We start from the raw sequence: 9801 nt of genomic DNA on the forward strand, positions 1-9801 counted from the left end.
AAAAAAAAAAAAAAAAAAAAACTTTTAAGACATGCTTTGTCTGCTTTGACACTATACAACTGACTGAAACCAGTATATTTAAACAAACTAAAACTAAAGGGAAGACAGCGGGTGAAAACTGCAGACACGAGATGCTTAAACTAAAACTTAGCTAATGATTTCTCACTGATAAGAGTCCTGTCGGTTCAGATGGACCACAACAGCCATTAAACAGCTAAATAACTCCTAATTCACAAGACGACTAATGAGACTGCTTTCAAAGCTTAGCACCATAGTTTCTTCTGTCCCCCCCACTCAAAAAAAACCCAGAATGAGTAAAGTTGAAAGAGTTGAAGGAAGGATAAAATGTACAAAATATGGTTTATGTGGCTCAAGAAAAAGACGTCACTGTGTGGATGTGGCTAAAATCTTCTCACTTGTGAGCGATCATGATAAGATCTGTATCGTCCAACAAAAACCCCCTCCAAAAAAAGTGAGGATAACAAAAAAAAAAGAAAAGTCAAAACTTTAAATACAGATTTTCAGCAATGATTCAAACACATAAGGCCTGGCGTGTGTATCCAAAACTGTGGTTGGCATCCTTTCCGAGATCTAAGAAATCCCTTTAGTTGAACGGTTCGTTTGGAAGTTGTCGGTATATAGACATAGACTGCTTCCTTTACTCGTGCAGCTGTGCAGCACAAGTCCTTTGAAGCAAAAGTATGTCATGAGGCGATCACTTCTGACTTCTGTTACTCTCCGAGCCACAAAAACGTCTCCATATTACCTCGGACTGGTTTCATAGTGGCTAATTCCACCCCCTCGACCCCTTCTGCTGCCTCTCTCAGCCCAATCCAGTGCCTCCTTAACTTAAGGCTTACTAGTGAACAGGGATCCACTCCTTTCCTCCACCTTTCAGTTGAGGAATCGACGGCATCGCCGGGCACCGCAGTTGCAGTTGAGTTTGTTGCTGGCGTCTTCAATGGGGAACTTGTAGTCGTAGGTGAGCTCCTCCCCTCGGTAGATTTTTCTCAGAGCAAAGATGACGATATGCTTGCGTCCTTCCACGTTGATCACCCTTGAGTAGCAGTTGGGCTCACAGGAGTGGTTGATGAACCGCGCTGCGTTGCCGTGCATAGTTGCGTCCACCACGTCAAAGTCGTCAATCCGGAACATGTAGCAGCCGATGCCCTGCGAGGGAAACATGTACAAACCAGCTTTTAATCAACTACAAACGCAACTGATGGAATTCATGCTAAATGACAGTAAAGCAGGTCGAACGTGCCGCAGCTCAACAAACCTTGCCATCGTAGTACTTCTCTCTTTTGTCAGTGAGCACTGAGCGGATCACGATGCCTGCATACTCTATGACCATCTCGCCTGCTTCGATGTTCCTCTTGCAGAAGAGGCCACGGCCATGGATGGCAGACCTGCAACACATGCAAAAAAGGTCGAGAAAAAACAAGATTATTGCAAACACTGACAGTGTTAGTTAGTTTACCACTTAAAACCTTCCTTGACATTTTTCCCTTTTTGCTACCTCAGTCTGATGAATGATGACTGCGTAAAAACCTGCGCTCTGAGCACCAGCCCCTTTCAAGCACACACTTTGCAAAACACTTTCATTTTAAAAGCACATTACCATATATCTTCCAGTTGTCCTGTCCCCAATAGCCATTGGATCTAACAAGTGTTGGTTATTTTAGACGTTGGTCTCTAATGCCTCGTTTCCACTGAGCGGTACGGACCAAACCAGTCCCCTCTTGGCCGGTTTAGAATGGTCCAGGCAGTTCAAGTGAGCATTTCCACTGAACCATCAAAGCGCATGCAGGGTGTAAGGCCAATGACCTAGCCGTGCATCAAAACGGTAAGCTACATCAGCTGATTCAGAAATGGACGGAAAATAAAAAAGTTGGCCACGGAGGATAATTATAATCTGTAATCAATATACATGAAGCCGGCCTCTACGCTGCAGAACAGTCTATTGTTCTGAATTAAAAGAAAAAAAAAATCTTTATGTTGAGCAATACTCCAATATTCTTCAAAAAATGTTTTATAAAGCATGATCAGACGTGTTTCTGATGAGTATGGATCAGTAGCAGACATTCTTTGGCCGCGAGGGTCAGGTGAGACGGAAACGGAGACGGGGTCCCCGATTATTTGTGGATTCGGGGCGTCTCCAGTCCCCAACCCCCGCGGATATGTAGTAAAGAACTTATTGTTCTTTGCAAGAAGATTGGGGGAGACGAAGAAGAATACAGCTGAAAAGGGGACAAAACTTTCAGTTTGGATAAGAGCTGGTCGGATGCTTCCTGTTGTCGTAAAACCTTTCCGCCAATCAATGGGTTACATTGTGTGACGACAGAAGCTCAGCCCAAACTGGTCTATTCTATTTTCCTATGGATCTACGTCCAACGGGGGTCCAGAAATGGCACCAGTCGGTCCTGCTTAACGGGTCTATTTTGTAATGGAAACGCTCAAAAGTCCAGTTCGGTCTGGTCTGGACCGCTCAGTGGAAACGAGGCATAACAGTGACCGGACTTCTTTAAGACACCGTACAATGAACCAACTAAATAACTAAAACTTCTTAAATAATGTTATTTATATGGATATAGTTTACTCTGAAAGACTTAAGAAAAACATGGTATAGGTCCTTTAACACTCTAAGTTAAGTTTGCGGTTCATTCTCACCATATACAAGAACTAAAAAGGGCACTTAGTTTTTTTTACTACTTTCTCTATGACTAATACTTCCTCAACTTTGACACAAAAGGTAAAAACACTTTAAGCATAATCAAATACATCTCTCCAGAAGCAGTTTCCTTAGAAAAGTGACAGGAAGTCCTACAAAAGCATCGCAACAACTAACACCCCGTTTAGCACCTTTGCCATCAATACTTCCTGCACCTTGACATGTTATATGATGCTATCTCTTTTACACATACAGCTGCAGCAGAAATATGTGAATCCTTTGGAATGACTTGTTTTTTGCATAAACTGGACACACAGTTGTGATCAACACAAACATAAATTGGTGTGATTTAAGCAGGCAATGTTTTTCTCCCTTGTTGCAATTTAGATGAAAAAAAAACAAACACTGTGTGTCCATTTTGTACAGAAATTGACAGTTTCTATAGGAATTCTGCAATTCTTTTAACTTAAACAAGCAATGACTGAACAGTAAGATAATGGTGAAATGTGTAATCTAAAGAATGTCATGTCACTACTAGAACAAGTTTGACAACAAATGCCACGTATTTGCTTTAGCCTCTTAAGACCCGAGCTAACCTTCTACACACAGTCACAGGGCCCCATGTAAGCACAATTAACTTCAGTGACCCAAAATGTGATGTCCACGAATGATGACATCAGGTCTTAAGAGGTGGAGGATGACTACAATGCACAGACACCGGAGTTGTTTGCTCCATATCGGGTAACTTCCTCAAAAAATTAGCTGTGGTTCTGTTTTGGTTTTCCACTCTGAGCAAATTTCTTCAAAAATTATATCAAATTTGTGTGTTTGGTGTTTTTCATTAACTTTTTTTTTTACATTTCCACAACCAAAATATATACTCTGACTATTTTGGGATCTTTAAAAGTGCAACATTAACATAAATATTAGACATCAAGTGATGAACCATCAAGTGAAGACATGGAAGAGTGATCTCAGTTTCCTGTACAGACAAACAGGTGCAGATATTTCTGTGGGGCCAGCTGCTGTTTTGAAAGAGGTTGACAGTTAAAGCAGTTAAAGCATGACTGCACTCTAAACAGGTCGTTTAATTTGTCCGTGTTGATCTGACCTGTAGACTCCCACAGCCTCTTTGGATGTTCTCTCCAGGTGTCTGAAGCGCATGGCCATGGGCAACTCTAAACTAGTGGCCCGTCTAAGAGAGAAATGGGACATTTTAAACATCTGAACACAGGAAATACCCGCAGATGAAAACAGTGATGTGAAACCACACCTGGTAGACTTCAAAAGAACTTCATCCTCCTCATCATCATAAGGTCCTATGTCAGGAAGCTGTCTGTGCTGAGAAGCTAAGAAGTTGAACATATCAAACGTGGACTTCCTGTGAAAGTAAACAAAAAGCATAATTGTGTTTATGCTGGTTTTGTCATTGGGAATTTCCAGCTCAAAGAAGACAGACAGACCTGAGATACAGCTCAGACCGAGCACATCCGCTGGGGTTAACAGGAAGATCATCATCAGGGCTCTGTTGTTTGAAGAAACGGAAAGTGTGCTTCTGGCACCGGTGAGCTCCTTCAAGTTGTTCCAGCAGGAAAACTACTGTGTCATGTATCAGCCCCAGAATTCGGGTCCCTGTGACACTCTGGAAGGTCAGGGGCCTCAGCCTCGCTATAGCACGAGCCTCCTGTACACCATCGATTACCGCTTTCCAAGCCACTAAAGGACAATTATATCACATTAGGTGGACATATGTAAATTGAAATGCCAAAAAAATTTTTTTTCGTCCAACTTACCCTCAATGCTGTCTGCTTCTACGCTGAAACCATCCTCACTGGTTATTTCAAATCGCAAATGTGGCTGCTCTTTGTTGGCTGGGCATTCCTCATCCTCTTCGGACAAAGTCAGATCCTCATCTGATGTACAAGCAGCACCTTAGGTGAAAATAAAACACAAAATAATACAATTTCATTCATCCATCTTTGTAATTCATTCATGAACTCTTAATTCTTTGGCGTAAAAATTGAGACAATTAAAAAAGAAAAATCAACAAAAACAAAACAAATACCAGAGTATTTCTTCCAGTCAGTCAGAATGCTGTGTCCTGCAGCTTCCCACGCAAACGGTTTGCCTTGTTCACCCTGAGACAAATAACCCCAAGGCTCTGACCTGGAAGACCATTACAAAAAGTTGTGAGGCAAATCTTATTGCACAAATAATTTCAGAAGAATCTCCTCCAAAGTTCAAACCCCACAGTTTAACATTTTCCTAACCCTCCATAATTGATTGGATACACACACATGTACCAGTACTTATATATATATATAGTTTTAAATTAATCAAAAAGAAGAGAAAATGTGCTACATATGACTTACCCTGAGCTATCAGAATCACTAAAGTGCTCCTCTGTCAAGTCGTCCAGGTTTAGGACTCCCTTCACTGTCGGGGTCTTGATCCGAACTCCTGAGGCCCGACTGGAGACGGTGGGAAAGATGACTTTTGGAGGCTTCTCATCTTCACTGCTGGCTTCTGGTTGTAGGAAGTCCACTTTCGACTTTTTTGTGACAATGCGGTCGGAAAGCGAAGACACCCTTTTCATCCGGACGTGGGTGCGAGGCCGAGAAGCAGAAGGCGGTGCCGGTGATGGGGAGGGGGGTGATGCTGGAGGTTCCGGTTCAAGTAGGAGACCCGGTGGGAGAACCAGTGAAGAGGGGCTCATCGTTTGTAGCCCACTCCACTTGGGGGTGTAGTTACTCGCCATCGCTTGGTTGATAATCGCTTGTGCACTTTCAACAGGGTTTACAGGCGTGTTTTCAGATGACTGGGCTGGATGCCCAGCAACCTTTGATGTTTTGGGTTTTTTAGACGAGTGAGAATCCTTCTTCTTTTTTGTTTTTTTCAACTCTGACACAGATTCTTCCTTTGAGGATTTTGTGTTTTTCTTGGATTTTTTCACTCCCATTGATGCCACTGCTCCGTTGCTGTTGTGGGCGAGCAGCTGTGTAATCGTTGCTGGATTCTGTACTGAAGGCGTGAGTGACGCTGGGACCGCCGTCACCATGTTGGCTCCAACTGCGGGAGTAGAAACGTTACCGGCTGCTGCCAGTGTGGCTGAGAGGGCATTGCTCTGCAAAAGGCTGGCGATCTGGTTGACACAGTTATAGGAAGGGGAGTTGGGGGTGGGAAGCTGGAAGGTGTTGCTTTCTGGGTTTTTCACAAAGATTTGTCCAAGGCGGTTAACCAGTAGAACATGCGGTGTGGGATCCACATTAGGACCTCCCACCTCTTTCACAGTGAGGATGGCATGTCCAGGTAACGCTTGAGGAAGCACTGGCTGCTGAGGTTCTAAAGCTGGCCTGGGTGTGGAGAAGTTGATGGAAATCGTGTGTCCAGATGTGGCTTCCTTCTGCAGAGACATGGAGCTGTAACCGTTCAGGACCACTGGAGCAGAGGTGGTTTGCAGCGGTATTGCAGCCGCAGAACAGCGTGTCATCAGTCCAGAAAGTGAAGCTACCGACGCTGAGGAGGAAACAATGGTGACAGCGGCTGAACCGAATGGCTGCGTTTGTGTGGAGTAGAGAGGTACGGAAACCGTATTGCAAGGTCCTGCTGGGGGGCAAGGGACAGTCGTTCCTAAGACTAGATCATTCGGAGTGGAAATATTAATCTGTGTCTGTCTGACTTCTCTTACAGAAGTGAGTGTTGATAGTTTAGCAGCTGACAGTTCTGTGCACGGCAGCATTGACTCTTGGGTCGTCACTGGCTCAAGAGTAATGCTTGTGAGAGGGGGTAAAGAAGGATCCATCTGGAGGGAGTCCACGAGGCTTTCTGAAGAGCTGTGTGCACCTGCAGACAGTAGAGGGGACGGCTCCAGCAGACCCAGCATGGCGTCCTGGGTTTTGTCGGCAGAATCTGCTAATGAAGGCACTACCATGTTAGATGCTAAGTGGTTTACCAACGCGGCAGACCCGTCTGTCAATGAAACGAAGGTGCTACCGTCAGGCTCTAGGTCCAGGGCTTTACAGGTTTCAGGGTGGCTCTGGAGGGGTGTGTCTTGTAGAACGGGCAGCAGCTCAGTAAGATGTGGGGTATTTTCACATTCTGCCAGAAGGGGAGTTCCCAAAAGTTTCTCTGAATATGTCGTCTCTGGAATTTTGATGAGCAAGTTAGGAAACGAGTCATCATCCAGAACAGAAAATAAGTTTTCCTGATTCTCCAGAGAGTGTGAGCTCTGACTGGAATCAAGAGATTTAAGTGGATATAGGGGTGAACAATCATGTGTAATCTTTTCGGCAACTGAGACTGTAGCAGAGGAAGACTCCATTCCCCTGCTGTCTAGTGATGTGTCAGGGGAACTGTTTGTAATTTCCAAGGTCGGGAGGGTTTTGTTTGGGTTTTTGCTCTGCATTTGATTTTTCCCTGGCCCGAACATCTTCTGAGCATCGTCGGTAGTAGCAACACTGGCGTCACTGTCTGTACCGTCATCGATACCGTCCAGCTGAGCCAGAGGTCGAGATGCAGGAGAGGAGGGAGACTTTGAGCGATCTTTTGATGATTGGCAGCTGACTATTCTCCGTGAAAAATCAAAATAGTGCTCCATGTCATCTTCAGAGGACGTGTTCCCCAAGTCATCCTTGGCTGAGGCTGCAAGAAGTGGAAGACTGTTGGCAACGGATTTGGTCTTCGGTACCTCCTCTGCCGTTCCCCAGAACTCCTCCTGGTCGTCTCCTTCCACCACTATTTGCCCCCCACAGTTCATTGCAACGCCTTCATTCAGGAATGTTTCTTCAATCTCCAGTTCAGTCCTCATCTCCTCGCTCAGACTTAAGCTTGAATCTTTGTGAAATGAATCATAGGAAAACTTGTCTCTTTGTTTTTCCAGCTCTCTGTGAGGGGATGTACCATTGGCAGGATTCGGTGTCACATCTTCAGGTTCTGGGGAAGCTAAAAAGTTGTGCGGCACTTCAACAGAATCAGGCTGGCTGAGATCAAATGAAAAGCGGTTCCGGGGTAAATGCTGCACGGTTGTAGAGAAAGGCAGGCTTGCTGAGGTCGTGCTGTCCTGCCAAGGAGACTGAGGGAAGAACGACGATGTACAGTGAGTTCTGCCTCCAGATGGGCGGGATAAGGGTGAGTTGATCAAACTTTCAGAAGAACCGAGGGGCATCAAAGGGGAGGTGGGCAGTGAAGACTTTCCAGCCCGGAGCGTAATTGGACCAGGTAAAGGACCCAAGGGAGGTGGAGGGCCATGACTGCGTAGACCAGAGGACTGCGAGTGCGGACTGTGGCGACGAGCTCTTCGAGTCTCTTCTAGATCACTTATGGTCAGAATATGGTGGGGTTTTGTCTGGGCTGAACCTAAAAAAAATGTAATTCATAAGCATGATCAGATATATCTATGCCTCTATAATATTTGTAGTACATAACAGAAAGAGTAATGCAACCACTATTTACCTGGGGATGGCAGAGGTCGGGACAATCCTCCCGCTGGCCTCCTGGGAATCTTTGGCCTCGTACTGTGGTCTGATTTTATGGAAGGACATTGGACTGACAATTCTTCAGATGAAAGGTGGATTTCTGCTGAAACTTTCTCCTGGGCTTGAGATTCTGAATTTCAATACAGATAACAAAACCGCAAGTGTTAGTGTCTTCGCCAAAATGTAAAATCGTTGTAAATTCTATTCACTGCTCTGAAAACACACCAGGAAGTTGACGAGGACTGTGAGCGATGGTGTGATTGTCTCCTTGGTCAGGCATTTCCTCAACGGGCTTCTCTGGGACAACTGGGCGCACCTCACGGATCGTACATTTGTATCTGCACCGCCGCTGTGGGTTAACCGTACTCCAGTACCATCGAAAGCATCTACAAGAGGAAAAAACATTCTTCCTCATTAACATTTTCACATCAAGTTATAAAAATAAAAACATTCAAACATCAAAGAAACATGGACTGTGAATATATCGTAAGACTGACAGTGAGTCAGTTGGCAAGTTTACAAACTACATACTAACCCAATGGACAAGGAGCACAGTTGGCATCTCTAATGTTCTGCAAGTTCTTATAGCGGGAATAGTTTCACCTTGAGCTGCATAGCAACTTTAACTACGTTTTCTTGGGATTGTAAGACAAAGATGGTGGAATAAAGGAGTGCTCATAATCGGCACTTTTTTTTTTAAAATCAAACTCATATTGGTTTTCAGTCTAAAAGTTCACATTAGGATAAAAAATGCTTATCCACTCTGTAAAAATAAATATTAAAAATCAGGGTTTTACACCACTTCACTACTATTCCATTTGTCCATCAGGATCTTCATTTATTAATAATTTATTAAATATAATTTATTAAATATTTATTGATAATAAATAATAATTTAGTTTTTTCACTTTCGACAATAAAATACCTAAAATTGTTTCGATAAACTTCAAGGAATAGATTATAAAAGATAAAATGAAACTTACTGAAATCCAACAGGAAACAATTTGCCTTTACTCGCTGAAAGTTCACTCAGCACGCCTAGCTTGTCAATCTGCAAGGAACCTACAAAATATATACCATTTATTAGTTTAAACAATTTAAGCAAATCCAGTAAAACATACATTTATTTCTTTATTTCAAAATAACTCACCAATCATCACATTGATGAGTTCTGGTTCCAATCCCGTCAGGAACTTTCTGCGGAGGCTGATTCCCTCAAAGTCCACATACACTCTTCGGTTGACTTCAAACTCTTGGCCGGTTATCATCTATTCAACAAAACAAATCCTGCTCAACATCTACATATTTCTGCTGCATCACATCACATATAAAGATGAGGTTTTACCCTGCCGCTGATGAGATGCCGGTGTTTGTAGCAGTACACCTTCTTATCATCCTGGAAGACACACTGCCGGGAGCGGGCACACATGAAGTGGTAGTTGCTCTGGCAGGACGTGAGGCAGCAGCCGACGGTGGCGCCCGTCTTATTGCAGCGCTCACACCTCTGATGACAGAAGGAGCCATGCAGGTGAAGAAATAACATTTAGGTGGACTGGCAGTCACAAAACAACTACAAGAAAATGGGAACATAATTTGCGGTAAAGTTACATGACTAACCATAGTAAATATACCAACCAACCAATGTCTAGTGGACGA

At 43.9% G+C, this 9801-nt stretch overlaps 1 protein-coding gene across 3 annotated transcripts in view; it reads right to left on the minus strand.

Moving 5' to 3' along the window:
* Positions 1–628: 628 nt before the first annotated feature.
* Positions 629–9801, minus strand: part of kmt2bb (lysine (K)-specific methyltransferase 2Bb) — a 22195-nt gene continuing 13022 nt past the window's right edge. For all 3 annotated transcript variants that reach the window (XM_024267128.2, XM_024267127.2, XM_024267126.2), the window contains exons 24-36: positions 9491–9649; positions 9296–9413; positions 9129–9207; positions 8371–8531; positions 8123–8275; positions 5044–8026; positions 4737–4837; positions 4465–4602; positions 4135–4387; positions 3945–4052; positions 3783–3866; positions 1280–1409; positions 629–1170 (exon numbers count right to left, since the gene is read on the minus strand). In XM_024267128.2, coding sequence (XP_024122896.1) covers positions 895–1170; positions 1280–1409; positions 3783–3866; positions 3945–4052; positions 4135–4387; positions 4465–4602; positions 4737–4837; positions 5044–8026; positions 8123–8275; positions 8371–8531; positions 9129–9207; positions 9296–9413; positions 9491–9649 — 4743 coding nt within the window. In that variant the 3' untranslated portion in view covers positions 629–894. The remainder of the gene's footprint in view (positions 1171–1279; positions 1410–3782; positions 3867–3944; positions 4053–4134; positions 4388–4464; positions 4603–4736; positions 4838–5043; positions 8027–8122; positions 8276–8370; positions 8532–9128; positions 9208–9295; positions 9414–9490; positions 9650–9801) is intronic.

The sequence above is a fragment of the Oryzias melastigma genome, linkage group LG16, assembly GCF_002922805.2.
Source record: "Oryzias melastigma strain HK-1 linkage group LG16, ASM292280v2, whole genome shotgun sequence".
Lineage (NCBI taxonomy): Eukaryota > Metazoa > Chordata > Actinopteri > Beloniformes > Adrianichthyidae > Oryzias > Oryzias melastigma.